The sequence below is a fragment of the Sceloporus undulatus genome, chromosome 3 (genome assembly GCF_019175285.1).
Source record: "Sceloporus undulatus isolate JIND9_A2432 ecotype Alabama chromosome 3, SceUnd_v1.1, whole genome shotgun sequence".
In the NCBI taxonomy this organism is placed as follows: domain Eukaryota; kingdom Metazoa; phylum Chordata; class Lepidosauria; order Squamata; family Phrynosomatidae; genus Sceloporus; species Sceloporus undulatus.
In genome coordinates, this window is record NC_056524.1 from 25,593,124 (window position 1) to 25,614,624 (window position 21,501).

Sequence of the window (21,501 nt, forward strand, 5' to 3'; positions counted from 1 at the left end):
TATGTGACATATACCTACATGGAGCCATCAATTCCGCTTGAGATCATAGTGGCACCAGCCAACCTCACGAAATCATAGTTAAATATTATGTTGTGCTTCAATTGTACCCTGTAAAACTGAGAGCTTTATTTTTCAGTGTACTAAGTTGACTTGTCTGCCATATATATTTCAGCCTTCTGCAACTTGTTGCTTTCAAGGTAGTTTGGACTATGAGTCCACTCATTCTAAGCAAAATTAAAATTGTGGTCCAAGAGACTCAGGAAGGCTGAGACATAATACTATAAGTGGGCCTTGCAACTTACGAAGCTGCAAAGAAAGCTGGCATTAGAACAAGAGAAAAGGTTTCTCCCACTTCTCCAGTGGTATGGGACTCTTATATTCTAGTTAAAGATAGAAACTTGCCATCTGGGCTACCTCACACAAGTAAGAAAAATGTGAACAAGTAATATAAGTGTTATGTTGAGTTGTTTGTGCTATGCAGGGCAACAGTAACAATGATTTATGGTTTGGAGCATGTCAATGAGTGAGGTGGCACATTTAAAAAACAATTTCTCAAGCTCTGCACAGAGACATGATTGTATGAGTTTCACAGGGTGGCTCATGGACATGACTGATAGACTTACAGGGTGCCGAACTTCTGGTTTCTTTAGGTCAGCCATCTCTAATCCAGCCATATTAGCTGAGGATGATGAGAACTGTAACCCAAAACATCTGGAGGAAACCAGATGGGGGAAGGATGCCTTAGACACTAATCCAACCCAATCTTTATAGACTCAAGATACTACTTACATTCTGAAAACACAGCATTTCCTATCTGTTACGTTCATTGTGTGTGTTTTAAATGCCATTTTCTTTTCATTGCAAATTTGCATGCTTTCCCACAGCTAGAGCATCTCTGAAGTATGTCAACACAATGCTCTTATTTTTGGGTGGGTTCCTTTCACTTCTCAAACACACTGACTCATTATATCTCTATATTGATGTTAGCAACAAAACTGCTGTTAAGCAGCAAGATATTTTCTATAATACTCTTATAACTATTTGTATTACCTGCATGCTTGTTAGACTTTACATTTTGAAAAGAGGTGAAAATAAAACTATGGAATATGTACTCTATTCTGATGAGTCCCTGGTTTGATTTGTTTGGCCTGAGAAGCAAGTATATATTGAACCGGATCAGATCAGTTTGCAAATTTTATTTTTTTAACAACAGTTTCTAAAATCTCCGGCCAGTGTAGCTACTAGTTTGTCCGCACAGAAATGTGTACCAAGCTCTGATTAGATGTCAATGACTTCAGCAGATCTCCCCTAAATATGACTAACTCTGGATCTGATCAACTGAGGAATATTTCCCGGACTCTTTATCATTGGTGGGGCTCCACCACATCGATTTCTCCTGTCTGCAAAGTCTTCTTCGTCCCTACAGCAGCGAGATGCCTTTTAAGCAGGGAGTGCTTAAGTGCACTGATAAGCGATATAGAAATGTGCTTGCTATCACTATTGCTACATATAAATTGGGATGCTCACACATTCATACATGTACATGGGTTAGCCTCCTGAGCATGGAAGTGCATATAAGACTCAGCAACAATACTATACCCTTTGATTATTACAATTCTTTACTTACACTGAAATATATTTATAACAACCAAAGGTAGATCAACAGTAAAGAAAAGGGGTACTCTATATTTCATATTTATGTAAGAAGAAGCCTTATTAAAGATTATAAAAGGTGACAATATATTTCTGGACTTTCATAAGGGGATGGAAGAAATACTGTTAAAGACAAACTATGGGCCGATACAGACAGGCCAAAATAAAGCTGCTTCGGGTCACTTTGGAGGCATGCTGTTTCAATGATGCATGCATCCTAAGAGTCCAGAAGCTGCACCAAAGCTGCACTCCAGTCCTAAGAACTGGACCCGAAGCAGCTTTATTTTGGCCTGTCTGTACTGGCCCTATATTCTCCTCAATTACTGATGTGACATGGCTTCACTGAAAAGCAGATTTCTTTGTAAGAAGAAGGCCTGGTGGCGCAGTGGTTAAATGCCTGTACTGCAGCCACTCACAAACCATAAGGTTGTGAGTTCAGTACTAGCGAAGGGCTCAAGCTCAACGCAGGCTTGCATCCTTCCAAGGAGGTCGATTGTTGGGGGCTCCTATGTAGGTTAAGAACACTGGATTTCAGTGGAAATTCAGGAAGGAGGAAGAGGAGGGAGATAGGCTGTATTCCAAGGAAACATCTTCTTTGAATTGCAAATGGACATTAAATTTCCTTGACTTTGAAAATCTCCCAATGACCACCATGGCCAAAAAAAGGGGGAGGCACCAGCTGCAGATAGGGTTGCCATCCCTGGGGACCTCCAAACCGGGAGAAATGTAGGACAGGTTTAAAAATGTAGACTTTTTTTGTTTTTGTTTCCTGGCCAGGAAATTAAAAAAAAAAAGTCCTACATTTTTAAACCTTGTCCAAGGCCTCGCTGGGGTCTGGGAGACAGCGGAGCCCCATCCAGGGCCTAGCTGGGGCTTGGAGGAAGCGTCCTCCAAGCCCCAGCCAGGCCTGGAGGACTCCACAATCGCAGAGCCCCATCCAGGGCCTCTTGGGGGGGGAATCCCGGGGGAATCCCCTGCCTCCCCGCGCGCCCGCGCACCTTCCCCGCCTCCTCTCCTCCTCCTGTGCGGAGGAGATGCTGCCTCCTTCCACCTTCGCCTCCTCCGCACGGCCTGGGAGAGAGGGGCGGAGGAGGAGGGTGGCGCGGGCGCGGGGGAGGCACCACCTCCAGCTTCGCCTCCTGCGCCCCAGGCAGGCCTCGCTGCCTCTTCTTCCCCCGCCTCCCGGGTGGAGGAGGATTGCAGCGAGGCCTGCCAGGGGCGCAGCAACCCAGGCTGCAACCGGGGGGCTCCCGGTTTTTGGGCTGCACCCGTGCCGGGAGGGGCCCCGGGCCCCCAAAATCAGAAGTTCCCGGTTGCAGCCGGGTTATGGCAAGCCTACCTGCAGATGGCCCTCCTCCCTACCATCCGAACTAAGACCAGAAACAGCAAAATGCAGGCCCATGACTGACATCTTCAGTTTTTTTCTCCCGTTTGCCTGATAAAGAAGCCAGTGTACTTCAAAGCTGGCAACATGTAATTGTGCATTGTGTTGGCCCAATAAAGGTATATTGTTTGGATTATAGGACAGTGATGACGAACCTATGGCAGCGTGTCAGAGGTGGCACTGAGAGCGTCCCAGCATAGAGTTGCCAGAGTTTGTTTACTAGAAAGCCAGAGAGACATGGCACTTTGCAATAAATAAGTGGATTTAGGTTGCAGTTTGGGCACTCGGCCTCGAAAAGGTTCACCATCACTGTTATAGGATTAGCAGTGGCCAAAACCCCGAGAGGTTAGGCATGACCACTGGAGAAAAAGAGGATAAGATAGAATAAGCGAGAGATGTAGAGATGTAAAGATGATAAAAATATTAGAGAGATAGAAGAGATAAGACACACCATAGTTAAAATAAGATAAATGGAGGAGATGAAGAAATGGAGAGAAGAAATAAGATGAAAGATGAAGAGAAGAGTCGCGATAGAAAGAAAGATACCGGAGTAGAAGGAGGGACACAAATAACAAGCAGACAAGAAAATATAGTGACATTAGGGCAGGAGTAAGAGGATAAAGTGGAGGAGTACACAGTAGGTTTATAATAAAATTGTAGACGATGGATAATGAGATGAATAGAGAGTGAATAAGAGAGAGGTAATAGATATAGAGTAGGAAGATTATAATAAACAGTATAGATTAATAATAAAAGATGTTTATTTCTGTGATAATAAATAGTATATAATACGATATATTATATAACGTTTATAATAAACACTATAATAAAATATAAGATCTATATTATAAAGATATATTATGTGTGTATATATTTATATTATATTTATATACTGTATATTATATAATAAACACTTATTTCTATATCTATAGATATATAATAAATATAATATGATAAATATATTGCTATCATTGTTATGATTCCTTGAATCTGGGAGATGATTGAAGTCCAAATCTCCTGAAAGATTAGCCCAGGGTGAAGAGGAGGCGTTGGCCTCCGGCCTGCAGGGGTCGCTGTGGGCCAGAGGCGGACGCTCCGTGCTCGCTCTCTATGCCCTTCCGGTGGACGAAACTTCCGCTTCCTGTGCCCGCATCATGTGGGCTCGCCCAGCCCCTCGCGCGGAGGAGCCGGGCCGCCGTTGTCGCCGCCGCTGCCGCCGGGGTTCCTGAGGCGACCGGTGTCCGGAGGAGTCTCCTCAGGTCTGGCTGCCGCCGCTGCTTCCGCTTCCGCCGCCGCCGCCGCCGCCATGAGTCTCTGAGAGGGAAAAGGGGAAGGAAGCGGGACCATGTAAAGCGACGCTCACCCAGAAGCCGCTCTCTCTCTGCCTGTGTCTTTGTGTGTTGGGGGCTATCATGGCGACGTCCAACCTCTTAAAGGTGAGAGCGAGGTGGGCCTCTCTGGAGGGAGAGGAGGAAGAGCCGAGGAGGGCGCGGGGCAGAAGGGAAGGTCGCTGCGGAAATGGAGGATGCTCCAGGAAAGTTGGGGCCATGGCACATCCTCTGTTTCGGTGTGAAATGAGAGGACTTCCCAGGAAAGGTGGAGGACCTCTCAGGAGAAAGACGGCTGGCGGGACCGAAGAAAGGCTTTCTAAAAAGCCCACTGTCATCAGTCCAAAACGCACTGCAGAAGTAATCCAGTGCCAGGGAATCCTGGGAACTGTAGTGTCTTGTGGCAACTGTAAACAGACAGAGGAGGCTGCATGTCTTACAGAACTACGGTTCCCAGGATCCCCAGCACTGAGCCGGGGCACTTGAAGCGGCCTCCAACTGGGTTATCTCTGGTGAGTGTTTTGGAGAGTGGAAATGTGAGTTTGTGGCTTCTTAGGGCCGTATCCGCCCCACGGCAGCAATACCCTGGTTTGACACCCCTTGAACTGCTATGGGATTCTGGGGTTTGTAGTTTGGGGAGACATTTAGCCTCCCCAAACAGCAAAGTACAAGTTCCCAGACTTGAGTAGCCAGGTCATTGCTGTGTTGTGGATGCAGAAGATGAAAATGGAGGAGATTCCCCCCGGAGAGAAGGCTTACATGTAGGACAGGCCTTGGGGAAGGAGGCTGTCTGGTCTCCCTGGGCGCCAGGGTAACAAGACGACCTGGCCATAGGGGCAAGCTACCTGATCCCCACTAACTGTGGTGACTCTGCTTCTCCTGGGTGAGGAAGAGGCCATGAACTGCCCCTACAGACACAAGCCTCCCTCTTCCACAGCTGCCACAGTTCAAGGGAAGAGGAGAGCCTAGGATCTTAGAGCATTAAAGCCTTATTTCTGCATCGCAGATTAGACCTGAGGGAGCTGCTGGGTTCAGAACAAGGCTTCTTGTGGCCCCTTAAAGGTTAAATAGGTTTAATTGGTCACAGGTTTTTGTGGGCTGCATCCCATTTATGCAAAACAAAACATGCTAGTCTTTAAGGGCAAATGAGACTCCTTGCCGTTTTTGCTGCAAGTGCCCAGTTTGCACATCTTCCCCCTCCACAGAACTAGGGTTAGGCAATGAAATGAGTTTCATGCAGGGAATGACAAAGTGTGACTGTCGGTGGGTGATGAACAGCACAGGAAAAAATGAATGTGTCTGATATAATGTAATATTCAGGATTGTCTTTTGCTATTTTCTGGGAAAACAAACACCTCACAAAACTCATATATCATACTTGGCCTGAGAGCAGACGTCTTTCTCAAGGTTTTCCCCAATTACACCCCCTTTTTTCTGAGTGCAATGAGGGGAAGAAGGTATTGCCTATGGAAAAATGGATAACACCTGCTCTAGACACCATGGTTCCACATTTCCCATGTTCTTTGTGAGAGTTTGCCTTTCGGCACATGCAAATAATCTGCTTGAGGCACCTTCCTTTACTTTCTTTTTCTGGTTGGTTTCAGATCTGTTTTCCAGTTCCTATAGTTGCATGAAGTGTAGAAATAATGTGACTCTCTAGATGTTGCTGAACTACAGTTCCTGGCCTTTGGCAGCATTGGCTGTGCTGGCAGTTTCAGTCCTAGAGAAGGTGGAGGGCCACGTTATTCCCACTCTTGCATCTCAAAATAACATTGTTATTATTTTACAAAAACAAACACCCTTTTGTTTCGGCTTACTAATTATTTGCTGGCTATTACTAATCTAGATCGGTCTCTGTATAATACAGTTGGGAAATCTGTGTTAAAGATAGTATTATGTTGCAGTTCCTATCAACCAAGGTCAGTACATCAATGGTCAGGGATAACAGCAACCGAGAGTCACATCTCCCAGAGCTAATCTGAAAGACTGTACATGCATACCTGCTTTAATGAAGTAGATGTGTTCTTGTACGCTATTTCTTTAACAGAAAATTTGGTACGAGGGATAGAAATAACATGGAGAGAACAGAGATTGGTTCTTATACTGCAAGAAAGAGTAGTTCAATATGTCTCAGTAACCCTTCCCCCCAAAAAACTAACAGTATGTGAAATGAAACAACTGGTTCATATAAGCCATAAGTAAATAAAAACATTTTGAACCTCCTGGCCCAGTGATTCCCAAACTTTGGACCTCCAGGTTTTTGGGCTTCAACTCCACATCTTGGCCAGCAGCCAGGAATTCTGGGAGCTGAAGTCCAAGACGTCAGGAGGACCAAAGTTTGGGAACCACTGTTCTAGTATCTACTTGAAAGCTTCTTCCTCAAAGTGTATGATTTTTTTCTTTCTTTCCCCAGCCTCCATTTATGATTCCCATTTAGCTGTTCAGTCCTACAGATCTGTGCTTACAAAAACAAACAAACTTGCTCATGGTAGCTGGTAAGGCAACATTATCTGCTCTCCCCTCTTCTCTCTGTTTTGCGTTCACCTATAATCAGCAAGGGATTCTGGTGGCAGCTGCTGCTTTCCTTGCCTAGCATAGACAGGCACATGGCTACAATGGGATCAGCTAGAGCAGACTCCCATTTATTTCCATCTTAAGCTTTTGTTGTGTTGTTTGCTGGAGACACACTGCTGTGTTTTTCCATGTCCAGTTGACTATCCTCCCAGATGTGTCAAGGTAGACAGAGGACAAGAAGGAAGAAAGAGGGTGGGCAGGCATAAAAAGACTGTAAAGGAGCTTCTTTGTCAGAGGCTTTGTCAACTGAGATATGCCTGTATTGGAAAAAAAGCGATGAAGGAAATCTGTTCTTTATTGTGCTGTTAATATTGGATCTTTTCACAACTTGAACATAACTCAGGAGCAAAATTCAGGGGTAGTCATAGGTGTCATGCCGAGTAAGAACAGAAGAGCTTGGAGCCTGAGAATGATTGGCCGAAAAAAGATAATGGGTTTGTATGTTTGACAGTGTGTGAGGAAAGCAAAGTTATTGTGACATTATGAAATGAGAACTAAAGATGGTGTGGTAAGAAACACCCTCGACCTGAGTAAAGTAGTTAAAGCATGCATCTGAATGTACAGGAGGGAGATATTCTTATAGGTGTTCCCTTGAATTTGATTTCTTAGATGTAAAACTGAAATCAAGTAGCTTGAAATGTTTTCTATCCCTAGTAGACACTGTAGCAAATGGTAACCAGACATCCTTTTTTTCCAGGACATGCCCTACATTTCAGCCTTCTTGTCCAGGAGGAATTCCACAATGTCCCCCATTTTGAGCATGACTAAGAAGCATGAATTTATATTTATATGAGCATTTTTAGCTTTTATGTTGTAATGCCCTATATTTTTTCTTGAATGTCCTACATTTATGTCCTTCTCCTCCATTCTGGTTAGGACATCTGGTCACCCTGCACACACTGGGCTTGGGTATTGTGTTAAAATAGTTTGGCCCTATTTTGTTTCTATGGGTCATCTTGTTTCTGGCTTTCTTCATAACACATAATACATGATGTTTTGCAATTGTTATAAATATAGTGTCACACATGTATGAGAGAAGAATAAAGATTGAATTCACTTTGAAAATGATTTGTAATATGGAAATATAGAAACTTGCCTCATACTGCCTCAGATCATTGGTCAGTCTAGGTTAGTGTTGTCTTTTGCTGGGTATCAAACACGGTATTTTCCAGTTCTACTTAAGGATGATGGAGGCTGATCCTGGGACCTTCCCTATGCAAAACATGTACTCCATTCTACCATTGCCCTTCCTCACCACCAGAAGCTAATTACTCCTTATTCCTTTATATGCTGATAAGTTTTATTTACCTGAAAAATGGATAAAGCCTATTAATTTAAAATGTTCAATTGTGTTGAATGCCTCATAAAAACATGTTGTCAAACATTAGGTTAGCATTTGTTTTCTATCTTCATAAACTGATGGGTCTTTTTTTTAAAAAAACACCTTTCGTAAGTTTAAGGACAAAGCATACTGTTGGAAGAATTGATTTGTGGCTTTTCCATATAACCTGGCCTATAACTTTTCCATATAAACTGGCTTTTCCTATACAACATGTTTTGAACTGATAAGGATATTCTTAATATTTGGAGAAATGGAGACTTTTACACAGAGCTACACTGAAAGGCCTGTGAAGAAGTAGTATACTTAGGAGCTCAGTACTTCAGTTACTTGGGCTTTCTCGTGTAACTGAAATTTCAATTTTTAACCTCTTCAACTTAAAGGTAAAAGAGGCTTAAGTGTCACTTTTGAGGTATAAGCATTTTAGGTATGTATAATCCAACATGAACTAGTAAAAATATGAGCCCATGTGGAACTGCACAATATTCTTGACATAATACTGTATTCTGAAAATATTTTCAGCCTTAAAATTAAACCGATGCAAACTTTGATGAAGCCGGCTGAAATAGTTTATACTATAAGTGAATTATGAGGTACTGTTTGGAAACAGTATGTCAAGAAATATATTCCTTAATGATCTGAGGATACTAAATTGAAATGACGAGCAGATATACTGTATATACTCACGTACTGTATAAATTTAAAAAGCACTTAGCTGATATATGGGGCTATACTAGAGAGTGTTTTTCTTCTTCATTCCTAGAACCATTTTTTCCTCTTGGTTTATACTATAAGTTCTTGATATGGTATGAGGAGCTATGATAGATCAGGCCAATTAGTTCTGACTCAGTGAAAAAAAGAAGTGAAGAAAACAAATGTACTCACCCTTTTAAAATCCTCTGTACCATTAATTTAGATAAACTTTGCTTTCAGTATCAGAGTAGCTCTTGGCACTTTTTCCTCTGTAAGTTCTCTATGTAGTGATTCTCTTTATTCCAGCAGCTGATGAGTATATAAAATACCAACTCTTTATCTTACTGACTAGTGTCAATTTTCCTGGAAAAGATTGCACATTGCTTTGGGGTCTTTTATTCTTAGCAAGTTGTGAGGAGGATTGCAGGTATGGCATGGGTGCTGGAAGTAACAGACACATATTTGCTTATGCTTAGTTCCAGATCTTATAGAATAAGATACAGTATATGACACTGTTAATTCACAGTACTTTGCTTCATCTGAGTTCCATGGCACTTAGTTGCATTATTTTTCAGAGCTTGGGAATCCAGATTTCTAGTTTAATAACAGCTCACATCGGTTGTTAGGCATCTCGATAGTTGGGGCTTTCCCACCATGCACTTGACTCTAAAGAAAGGAATGTCAGGGTTGGTGCAAATCGTGAGCAAATCGTGAGTACGGATTTGTTCACAATACTTTCTGACTTGTATTTGACACTTTCCACTGTGTCTGTGTACAGTTTCTGTTATGCTGGGTTCTGCCTGATCACAAGATTCATGTAGGCTTTTCCTGCTTTTCATGTTATTCATATTAAGAACATATTTTTGAACAAAAGTCAGTGTAGGGATTATGTGTCAAGTATATAAAAACATAGTCCCCCTCCCATCATAACCTTAGCAGCCCAAGAGCCATTTTGAAAGGGAATATTTTAGACTGTTTTCTGTCCAGCTGTATTTAAATGGATTTGGACTTCATTTTGTGAGTTATCACTTTGAAAAACATGGTTATCCATGTTGTTCAAAATTGTATGTCTTCTGTGAAGTTCCTGCTTGAGAATTTGTTCCAAATATGAAATGTGCCTTGTGGAACAGCTCCAGTTTCCAGTACTTTTGGATGCAGTGTGTGGTCCTGAAGATTATAATGATATTTTAAAATTTCCAGCGTGCAGCTAACAAACAAAGCAATGAAATTGGATGTAACAGTTTTTAAATGTAGCCTTCTTTGTGGCATAATGTATTCCTTCTTCAGTCCAGTACTAGACATTTGTTACTTAAATGAACTGTCTTCATTCTATGGATGTCTCTTGGGCAACCAATTCTTATTGGGACAACTTTAAAGAGGGCTGGTTCATAATACTAGACATCTAAAACTGCATAGCCCAGTAAAAGCTACATGTGTGCCATGAGTCCAACTGTGTTCACCAAGGATTGCAAAAGACGCTGTCTGGTCATGGAACTTCACAGAATAACCTGCAGTTAGTTATTTAAAGACAGTGGCTGTCCTGCTACTCTGACAAAGGCTGCAATCCTTTAAGATACACAGTTTGGCCTGTATTTGTATTTATGCTGCTCTTTTTTTTCTTGAAAGAATAAAGGTTCACTTCAGTTTGAAGACAAGTGGGATTTCATGCGCCCCATTGTTCTGAAGCTTTTACGCCAGGAATCTGTAACAAAACAGCAATGGTTTGATCTATTTTCGTAAGTAATCCCTCTAAACTTCAATTACTGAATAATGGAATGAAAATGTAGCTATGACATTGTTCTATAATATCTTTTCAGGACAGCTGTTAAAGGAGGGATTCAGCAATGCACTTCTCATGACAATTAGTTGTTTTCAAAATTGCCTTGAAAATCAGAATCGTAACAAATATTTCTGTGGTTTATTTGAAATTTCTCTGTGCTTTAAATAAATAACCATGTGTTTTGTTGGTTTTGTTTGATGTAATCTGCTCGTAGTTTCCTACTTCTATTTATTTATTGCATTTATATCCTACCTTTCTCTTAAAATTATTAGAGTAATTTTACTCTAGGTAACTGGCTCAGTAGTAAATATTTCTATATTTTGCAGGCTGTTGTCAGCAGAATTCTAAATTCTAATCAGGGCATAATTAAAGTTGAAAATAAGAGAAAAACTGTGTTTTTCCTTTTTAAAATATAGGATATGACTTTTAATAATCCTTCATTTATTGAGCATCCCAAAACTGCATTTGGAGAGGTATCTGTGAAATGTACACATCCTTTAGTCAAGAACACTTGCCCCATATTTGCTGACAGATTATTTGGAGGCAGAATATTACCAAGGACTGATTTAAAGATGAATATTTGTTAAAGACTAGCAGTAGAAGGACTTGACTGCTGGGCTATAATGGTGACTAAGCTGCCAGTTTCTGGAGCCTGCTTTAGGAACCTATAATTTTACCCCTTCAAGCTACTCCCTCCCAGAAAGGCAGGTGCTGCAAAGAGTTGCCAAAGCAAAGTCTCTTCCTGCTTGCTATTTTTGGTTCTGTGAGGGAAGAGGTTCAAATTGAAAAAGAGGGAATGAGCAATGAGCATGCATATTTTCATGCATATTTAAACCCAGAGAGGATTTAAGTGGACATGCCTCAGTGTATAAAACATCACACTTGTTGGTACAGTATGGCTTTTAAGCTTGTAGACTTGCCCTGAGAAGTAGATTGAAATGATTATATAGTTTGAAGTGACATTAAAATGATGTGATAAACTTCTGGGAAGGGAGCAAGCAGCTGGGGTATGCACTCTTTAAAATATTATCATTGGTGTTTACAAAGTTGATACCCATCATAAGAGCCAACCTTTTGGTACAGATTACTATAAAGAGGTTCCATGGGGATTTCTTGGATTAAGTATGGTAGCTGATTTGGATGTTTTTAGCATTTCATTTAACATACTTAAGATGCTAGGCTCATTATTATCAACTGGCTGTTTATCACTAAACTGAATAAGTAGCATCCTAAATTTCCCTTTTTGTTGTTGTGATTGTTTGCCTTCAAGAGTGGAGTATAAATACAATAAATAAATAAATAAATAAAATAAGTTATTTCAAACTTATGGCAACACTGAAGTGAACCTGCCTCACAGTTTTCTTGGAAATGTTTGTACAGAGGAAGTTTGCCATTGTCTTCCTCTGAGGCTGAAAGAGTGTGATGTCTCCTGCAGTCTTTGTCCATCATTCAAACAACTATACCACACTGGCTTGAATTTACATTTAGCTGATTTGAATATACATATTTTCCAGGGATGTGCATGGAGTTTGTTTGTGGGACGATAAAGGCCCAGCAAAAATACACCAAGCTTTGAAAGAAGACATCCTTGATTTTATTAAACAAGCACAAGCAGTAAGTTTTCAACTGTTGGCAAATAGATTTTTTATTTACCATTGTCTTAAAGTTTAAATAATTTCTTCTATTGTTCTTTTGCGGAAATAAAGTTTTATATTGTTTGGAGTGCAGCTCTCTGGCCAAAATTGGAATAAACGTGATAGGCCACTTCATCTATTTGTTACTTGCTAGGATAGTGTGTACTGTGCACTGGGAGAAACAATCAGAATTCTTACCTCTAAACTATGGCTTAGATCCAGACCAAGTTAGTCACATTGAAAACGGAAAAAAGTTTGTCATGATTAGCTTAAATTGTATTGATTTTTGGTATCTGTGTGCAACTGAATTGATCTGGATCAACTCTTATAAATATATTGATTTTTTTTAAAAAAACTTACACTTCTATATAGTTTATTCTCGTGCAGTTTAATGCTGAAAGACTGACCTATGGCTCAGAAAATCCCCAGTTTGACTCTCATCTCCACCAAGAGATGAGGTAGCCTTAAATAAGGCAATCTATCTCTGTCTCAGTGCCCTGTCTGCAAATGACGAGTGTAATATTAAGTTTACAAGGTGGGTATTAACAGCAAGGTGATGTCTATGAAGCTCTTTAAAACATTCAGAAGTGCTATCCATGCTGTAATTGCTGGCCATACATGAAAATAGATAGAGCCTGGAAGTCTTCATATATCTGTAAACAAATAATGGTGCACTTCTGTCTGGTTGACTTTTTTTTGTATTAACAACACAGCTTGAGGAAGAAAGCACACTGAATGGTGTGGTAAGAAAGGGACACAGCCACATCATCTGACTCAACCTTTGTGATCAGTGGGGTGACAGATATTGCAGCCAAAATCAATCTCACATCCATACTTGTACTGTATTTTGCATCTGATGATAATGGGTGTGTGTATTTGTGGGAATAATGAAGTAGAATTGCAAGGAAACCCTCCTCCCAGAACCTCACAGATCTTTCTCAACAACCGTTATAGCTTCATATTTTTCACCAGGTAGCATCTTTATACTCATAGCCATATCTTCTCAACTCTTAACGGTTGGAAACTTCCTTTTAAAATTGAAAGTTGAGTTTAACAAAAATACATAAATATCACACCCTGCTTTCTTTGCTCAGAATCATTTTCTGTACATGTGAAAGCAAATTTGACAGATCCTTGTTCAATCCTGTTTTGAAAACCGCTGAAGAACAAAAATGTTCAGCAATCCAAGACAGCTTGTTCCATTACCAAGAAGCCGTTATAATTATTGCTATAGTGTTCTTAATTGTCAGAATTCCAGTAATCACTTAATATTCTTACTACAAGTGTTCATCTTGGCTTATGAGCATGTTACAACCTTACTTCTTGGACCCTTTCCTAATAATATTAAAGATCATGGAAATAAGCAATATTCTTCACTCCTTTCTGGTAAGTGTACAAATCTTTGCAAATAGTGTCTTCCATTTTATAAATGAAAGCATAACACCAAAGCATTCATTTTAGCAACCTTAGTATCACAGCAATCTTTATACACAGTTTTTAAAAAGGAAAGTAGAGCAGCTTTTTTTGTTGGAGCTAAATGTGGAGTATAAAGGTTAATTCCTAGGGATAATGACCTTTAACTTTCAAGAAGTAGATAAATTGATAGAAAGGCTGTAATCACAGTGTCTCCTTCCATTTCTGTATTTTAATTAAAAATTCAGAATCGGAGGTTCTTCTTCAGTAGGAATTCATAGGCCTGTTACAGACAGCCAAAATAAAGCTGCTTCGAGTCACAGTGGAGGTATGGTGTTTCAATGATGCATGTGTCCTAAGAGTCCAGAAGTCGCACCAAAGCCATGATCCAGCCCTAAGGACTGGAGCATGGCTTTGGTGTGGGTTCTGGACTCTTAGGATGCATGCATCATTGAAACACCATACCTCCACTGTGACTTGAAGCAGCTTTATTTTGGCTGTCTGTAACAGGCCATAGAAATTCATATTGACATGATGTTATATTATTATTAACCTTTATTTATGAAGCGCTGTAAATTTACACAGCGCTGTACATGCATAAATCTGTTTGTCTGTATTCAAGCCATTAAAACAAAACAATTGGCTATAATGTTAAGTATGCTTCCAGGTAAATCCTAAAGAACACAGCGAGAGTGCCTCAGAATATTGTTACTGCATATAGTACATACATTGGTACTAGGCCTCAAACATTTCTGCTCAGAAGCCAGTGTCTTGCTGTTTCACTGTACAGTTCAGAAGACATATGCTTGAGTCACTTAAAATCTATTCACAAAATTAATATCAAGGATCTCTTTTTGGTATTTTTGGTCATCTTACAGGGGCATGATGGAATGCTTCTACTGGCACAGTCAGGAGAAGATGTTTCCCCCTCTTCACCTCCCTATGTACCCTAAAAACTTAGTACAGAGGCTAGCTAACCATCCAGAGCAGGGTTTGAGTGCTATGAAGGGGAATGAGCATTAGATTTGCATCAACTGAGCTGTTAATAGCAGAGGTCTCTGCATAGCTATTATACATGATATACAGTTAAGTTTTATCTTAAAATTACATTTTTTCTGATTAAAATTGGCAGGAAGTATTCAATTAATTTTCTTATTTATAGATGTGTAGAAATACTTCGCAAATGTATTTTACATTTGGATCCATTTCTTCTTTCAGAGGGTGCTCAGTCACCAAGATGATACTGCACTACTGAAAGCCTATATTGTAGAATGGCGTAAATTCTTCACACAATGTGATATACTACCAAAGCCATTTTGTCAGTTAGAGATTACTCTCATGGGTAAACAAGGCAGCAATAAGAAATCCAATGTAGAAGACAGTATTGTACGAAAGGTAAGTGTTATGCTTCATGAAACATCATTGATTGTATCACCAATATATGGCACAGGGGAGCAATGAAATTGTCCTGCACACATAATGAGATTGGCGTCTCACTTGTGGTAAAAGGTGGTGACATATCATTCTTACCTGAGTGTTGCCTTCCCTTTAATACTGAAAGAACAACTCAGTTCCACTTTAATACGTATCCCTTGTTGAAGTAGTTTGAATATTGCTGCTGCTTTTTTGTCCTAAAATACATCCATATGTTTAAAAGTATAAGTTAGTAAGAAATATGTATACCATGTATACTCGATGATAAAGTCGAGGGCAGGTTTTGGGGCCAAAATTATGGATTTTGTCATGACTTGTGGATAAGTGGAAGATAAAACTTGGAGGCTCCTTCAGTGTGTGTGTTCAGCAAGAAAGACTCTAATTGAGGCTGTTGGTTTCAACTAGCCAGCCCAGCGGGAGAGGGTCTCTGTTTATTTAAAAGCAATTAATCACACAGAACTCTTTCTGCTTGGCTCAAGAGAAAAAGAAACTATGGCCCCATACAGACAGGCCAAAATAAAGCTGCTTCGGGTCACTTTGAAAGTATGTTGTTTAAATGATGCATACATCCTAAGAGTCTGAAAGCCATGCCAAAGCCATGCTCCAATCCTAAAGACTGGAGCGTAGCTTTGGCACAGCTTCCGGACTCTTAGGACGCATGCATCACTTAAACAGCATACCTCCAAAGCGACCCGAAGCAGCTTTATTTTGGTCTGTCTGTATGGGCCCTATATTCCACTGTATGGGGAAATCTGAAAGAGCTGCTATCATATTATCCATACTGACCCGTAAATAGGTTGACCTGGGATTTTGGGGTCATAGATTTTTAGACTTCTACACGAGTATATATGGTACATCCCAGTGAGATTTACAATATGAAAGAGTGCATGAGCCAGAGGTGTTGTTGTTAGCTACCCTCGATTTGATCTCGACTCATAGCGACCCTGTAGATGAGACATCTCCAAGTCCCCTTATCCTCCACTGCTCTGCTTAGGTCTTGTAGATTTAGGCCTATTACCCTCCTAATTGAGTCTGCCCATCTGGCATGCAGTCTTCCTATCTTTCTGCTGCCTTTTACCTTTCTTAGTATTATAATAGGTTTTATGCTAGAATGTATTCATGATAAGCTTGTGTTCTTTAAAATACAATTTCTAATTCATTACCACCTCTCATTTCTAACATGATCATATACCTTAAGATAGGCAGGTTTTAACATCAGTTCTTTGTAAAAAGAGTGGTAGTTATAATAGAGAAGTAGTGCTTTAGTAATTCTCATGTGAACAAATCTGAACTGTTTGAGAAGGAAAATAAGTTTTATTTTAGAACCAAAATATGCCATGTCCCCTAAGTGGTTTGTCATTTGAAAATCTATACATAGTTTATTTAATCGTTTTTTCTTCTTTTGTATTTGTAGCTCATGTTAGATACTTGGAATGAGTCTATATTTTCAAATATAAAGACTCGTCTTCAGGACAGTGCAATGAAGCTGGTCCATGCTGAACGTCTAGGGGAAGCATTTGACTCTCAACTTGTCATTGGTGTTAGAGAATCCTATGGTATGTTTTGTCTTGTGGGACTACAGCTCCCTTGAATGTACAAATCACCATCGCTCTTGTCTTTAACTAAAAGCCATATTGACCAAAGAATAGATTAAAAAAAACAGTGCTGAAATGATGGATAATCTGTTGTATTTAACAACTGGTACATTTTTGATGATGATGATGATAATATTTCTGCAGGAAATCATGGTTTCAGTAGCTGTTGTCACAGGATTAAATTAAATACTACTCTTTTCTTACACTCTTACATACGAAACTGCAATCTAAAGAGGCAAATCAGCATCTCTGGTCTCACCTGTTTGTAAATTACAAACTTTTTCTCATGTTGATATTATTTCTTTAGGTGGTAAATAAGAAATTCTTTAGATTTTTCCATCAACAGTGATGTTAAGATGCCTATTATTACTGCTTTTGTGTAGGCAAATGCCACAAGACAGATACAGAAGGAAACAGTGAAATCCTATGGACTGAATATGTGAGGGGAATTGGGATGATTGATAATCATGTAACCATGCAAAATCCAAAAATATTTAGATTACCAATAGATTTAAATAAAAAAGCTTTTTAAATAAAAGATATAAACATCTCAAAGCCCTTTTATTTCTTCAAAAATTACTTTTTAAAATTTTTTAAAAGTGAGGAGACTGTGTTACTTCATATAGAAGATTGAAAAGAAAGACCTTACCTTGATATTTCTTATTACAGTTAATCTGTGTTCCAATCCAGAAGATAAACTCCAGATTTATCGGGATAATTTTGAAAAAGCATACCTTGATTCAACAGAGAGATTTTATAGAACTCAAGCCCCTTCGTATTTGCAACAAAATGGTGTACAGAATTATATGAAATATGTAAGTGAAAAATGTTCATATGGAAATATGTGTGCTACAAATATTAATATTTTAAGTGATGGTTGTTCTGCTTCTGCACAGGCAGATGCTAAACTAAAGGAAGAAGAAAAAAGAGCAGTGCGGTATTTAGAAACCAGACGTGAATGTAATTCTGTAGAAGCAGTAAGTATACATTGTAGATATTTATATCATACGTCATTTACAGTTTTAATAGTAGCAAGAGTTAAGGTAGTAGAATATATTAGTACAGTAAATGAAATTGTCAAACAAATCACAATCAGCAGCATCAGGTACCTCTGTGTTATGTCTGAACCCACTGGCAAGAGTATGTGATGTGTTCTCTGTGCTGATGGTACTCCTGGAAAGTAGGATTATCGCAATGAGAACTGGAATGGTAAGATCTTTTGGTGTGTGGTATTGCACTCTGCTCCTTTGAGTAAACCTGCATTTTGACGGTTTGGGCTTCAGTCGTATGCCCATTTACATGGAAGTAATGCCTTTGAATAGAGCAGGTCTTATAGTTAAGTTGATGTGAATTATACAGTAAAATGTGTCCATCATTCTTTCATCATTAAGCCATAGTTCATGCTGTTTTGAGGAGGAAAACAGTAATTCTGCAGTGAAACCCTCAGAATAATCACACTGCATATATTGGAACATTGTATTTCAAGTCTTTTTTTTTAAAAAAAACACTGTTTTCTGCATTATAATATATTTTAATATAACTTAAATTACAGTGCAATATTATTGTTGTTTGATCAGTCACTCTTAGACATATAGATTCTAGTCCCCACTGTGCAGTGGTATAAGATTGCGTTTAGGTTTTTAGAAGAGGTAACATTATCTTGTAGGTTTGAGAGGAGAATGAGTGGAGCTATTTATGTAATGTGCATTAGTAATGTTTACCTTTAATTTTCAGCTAATGGAGTGTTGTGTGAATGCTCTGGTGACTTCTTTTAAGGAGACTATTTTAGCAGAATGCCAAGGCATGATCAAACGAAATGAAACTGAAAGTAAGTGAGAGTTAATTTTTTCCCTCTATTAGATTGACATGGACAGAGTAAAAATACATTTGATGTACACTACTGCTTTATATAAGACAGGTACGTGAGACCTGTCTTTGGGCAAGTCACACTCTCTCAGCCCCAGGGAAAGGCAATGGCAAACCTCTGAACAAATCTTGCCAAGAAAGCCCTATGATATATTTGCCTTAGGATCACCATGAGTCGGAACCGACTTGAAGGCACATAACAACAAAAACATGAGAAATAAAGATTGATGTAGGATTACTTAGAAGTTACTTGCTGCCCTGCATTATCATGCTTTAATGAGCTTTATAAAGAGATTTTATTCTATGTTATTTGTTGTTTTTATCCTGCCTTTCCTCCAAAGAGATCAGGCCACATGGTATGTATCTTAGGCACTTTACAGACCATCCAAAAAGGGCGGTCTGCCGGCGCCGTCATTTGCTACGCGGAGGAGCCCCAGCGGCCAAACCGTGCGACTCCTCCGCACAACAAAAAGAAGCTGCAAAATGAAGCTGCTTCTTGCGGTGCCCTTATGACACCGCAAGGCGCCAATGGCGCATTTGCGGCATCATAATGGCACTCAGACTGCGGACGCTAAGCATCCGCTATGTCAAAATGGCAGCGCCCATGTAGAACGGGTGCCGCCATTTTGTATGCGCTCGGCTCGTACTAGGGTTGGGGCGTCCAGAAAGGACGCCCCTTTCTAACCCTAGTACATGCCATGCACGTACTTTCCGCCCGTGCGAAACCGGCCTTAGCTTATTGTGTGAGGTAGAAGTGTGAACTAAAGTGGTTGACTCACAGTCGCTCATTAAACGTAATTTCTGAGTGAAAATTGAATCCAGTTCTCCACACTCGTAGTCGAACACTTTTTGATACAGAGGAAAGAACGTATGACCTTAAAAAATTGCTGGAATTAATTCCCATCAACTTCCATGCAAGTGTGGCTACTGGCGAAGGAAATGGAAACAGCAGTGAGCTATACATTCCCCAACCTCAGTTTATCCATTTTTTCACAGTTTAATGTAGTTACCTTCTGTTCACTCAACGCAGCAGTCTGGGTAGACAGCTTTGATTATCTTGAATGAATGTTAGCAGTACTAGGAGGAAGTATCTCTCACTTCACCACTGCTACACTACATGTATTTTTTCTTTTCTTTATATTATTTGAGCTTTGATAATCTTTCAGGCTGACGCACTTGTTGCCACTAAGTAATCAAGGAAGCTACATTAGCTCTGAAAAATTAATTTATTTATCTTTGGGGTAAAAAATGTTGGGATGGCATTTTAATTTTTTTGAGTCTATTGTTGTCTGTGGATGAAATGCAGAAAATAACAATTTTTTTGTTACTAATATGTTAGTATATGGTAAGGTTACATGAACTAAAACCATTAACAGAGAAAATGAAAAGTTATTTGTTCTGATGAATTCAGTGTTAGTTCAGAGTGGATTTCCAACTTCCATCAATAACATTCATATTTAGGCTTAGGAATTCAGAAGGCCCCTGACCTTAAAAGTACTGTATGTCTAGCTCCTTATTATGGCACTAGTCCAAAGCTGAATAAAGTAAAATACCCAACCTTGTATAAGTAGATTCCACTCTCAAGGGGAATGAGGAACATGCAACTATAAAGAAATGGATTGGTGAACCCATGGCTATTTCAGTAAATTTCAATTCTTGAGTTCTATGGAGGTTGGAGGAGGTTTGTAATGTTACTTTGCTTGTGTAAGTTCCTCTCTAGATATCCTCTAGATATCTAGTTTGTAATAGAGTGTCATATAGAGTGTCTCTATGAAAATGGGTACCTCCAAGAACCATTGGTAGTCTTTGCGGCATAATACATGTTACAGTTTCTGCTGGTCTCTTGACCTGAATGATTTATCGAATGCTTGCCTTATACTGAAGCTATGTCTATACAGTGGTACCTCGGGATACGAAATACCCAGGTTACGAAATTTTCGGGATACGAAAAAATCCCATAGGGAATCATTGTTCCAGGTTACGAATGTTTTTTCGGGTTACGAAAAAACTTTTGGTGCTTTTTTCGGCTTTTTCGCACGGAATCGCGGCTTTTCCCCATTAGCGCCTATGGCAATTCGGCTTACGAAGGCTTTTCGGGTTACGAAAGCGGCCGCGGAACGAATTAATTTCGTAACCCGAGGCACCACTGTATATAATAGGGATAGGACAGAATTGCTAGGCCAGTGTAGCTGATCAGCACCTCCCAGACTGCTGTGTGAATAGTATTGCAGTTCAGCTGAGTAGCTGGGGACAGTCATGTTTAGTTCTGGAAAGTGTGAACATATCTTATCAAGGGTGATTGTGACCCCACTTTTCAACTATAAATTGCTTTGAAAAAGAGGGAAAATACATATTTAAAATACAGGCTCTGGACTGCTTTGGATACTTTATTATTTTTGCTTGTGGAAGCAAATGTCACATATAACTTTTTTTTAAAAAAAAACCTGTAGAAACAAAATGGAACAGGTTTGACAATCTACAACAGTAGCATGAACCAGAATTAGGATGATATGTCTGTCTCTAAGGACCAGAACAGATGGGCAGTAAAAAGCTGCTCCATCCCTGCCTTATCTGAAAGCGGGTCAAAACCCAACTGTCTGCACTGCCTGCACCAAAGGAGGCCTGAACACCCATGGGCTGTCTGCACTGCCTGCCTACCATGCATGCGCACCATTGCATAAACATACCACCAGCATTGCCCCATTACCTCCACCTTCCTGCCCAGATGGCATTCCATTGGATGCCTGCCCATATGATCAGCCACACAGTCGCACCTGCAATGCACTGACTGTACAGTGAATTGGTACA

General features: G+C 39.8%; 1 protein-coding gene across 1 annotated transcript in view; it reads left to right on the forward strand.

Moving 5' to 3' along the window:
• Nucleotides 1–4,186: 4,186 nt before the first annotated feature.
• CUL5 (cullin 5) overlaps nt 4,187–21,501 on the forward strand; it is a 40,300-nt gene continuing 22,985 nt past the window's right edge. The window contains exons 1-8 of the mRNA XM_042457731.1: nt 4,187–4,473; nt 10,598–10,707; nt 12,266–12,365; nt 15,017–15,193; nt 16,647–16,788; nt 17,497–17,642; nt 17,724–17,804; nt 18,562–18,655. Of these exons, the coding sequence (XP_042313665.1) occupies nt 4,450–4,473; nt 10,598–10,707; nt 12,266–12,365; nt 15,017–15,193; nt 16,647–16,788; nt 17,497–17,642; nt 17,724–17,804; nt 18,562–18,655 (874 nt within the window). The 5' untranslated portion in view covers nt 4,187–4,449. The remainder of the gene's footprint in view (nt 4,474–10,597; nt 10,708–12,265; nt 12,366–15,016; nt 15,194–16,646; nt 16,789–17,496; nt 17,643–17,723; nt 17,805–18,561; nt 18,656–21,501) is intronic.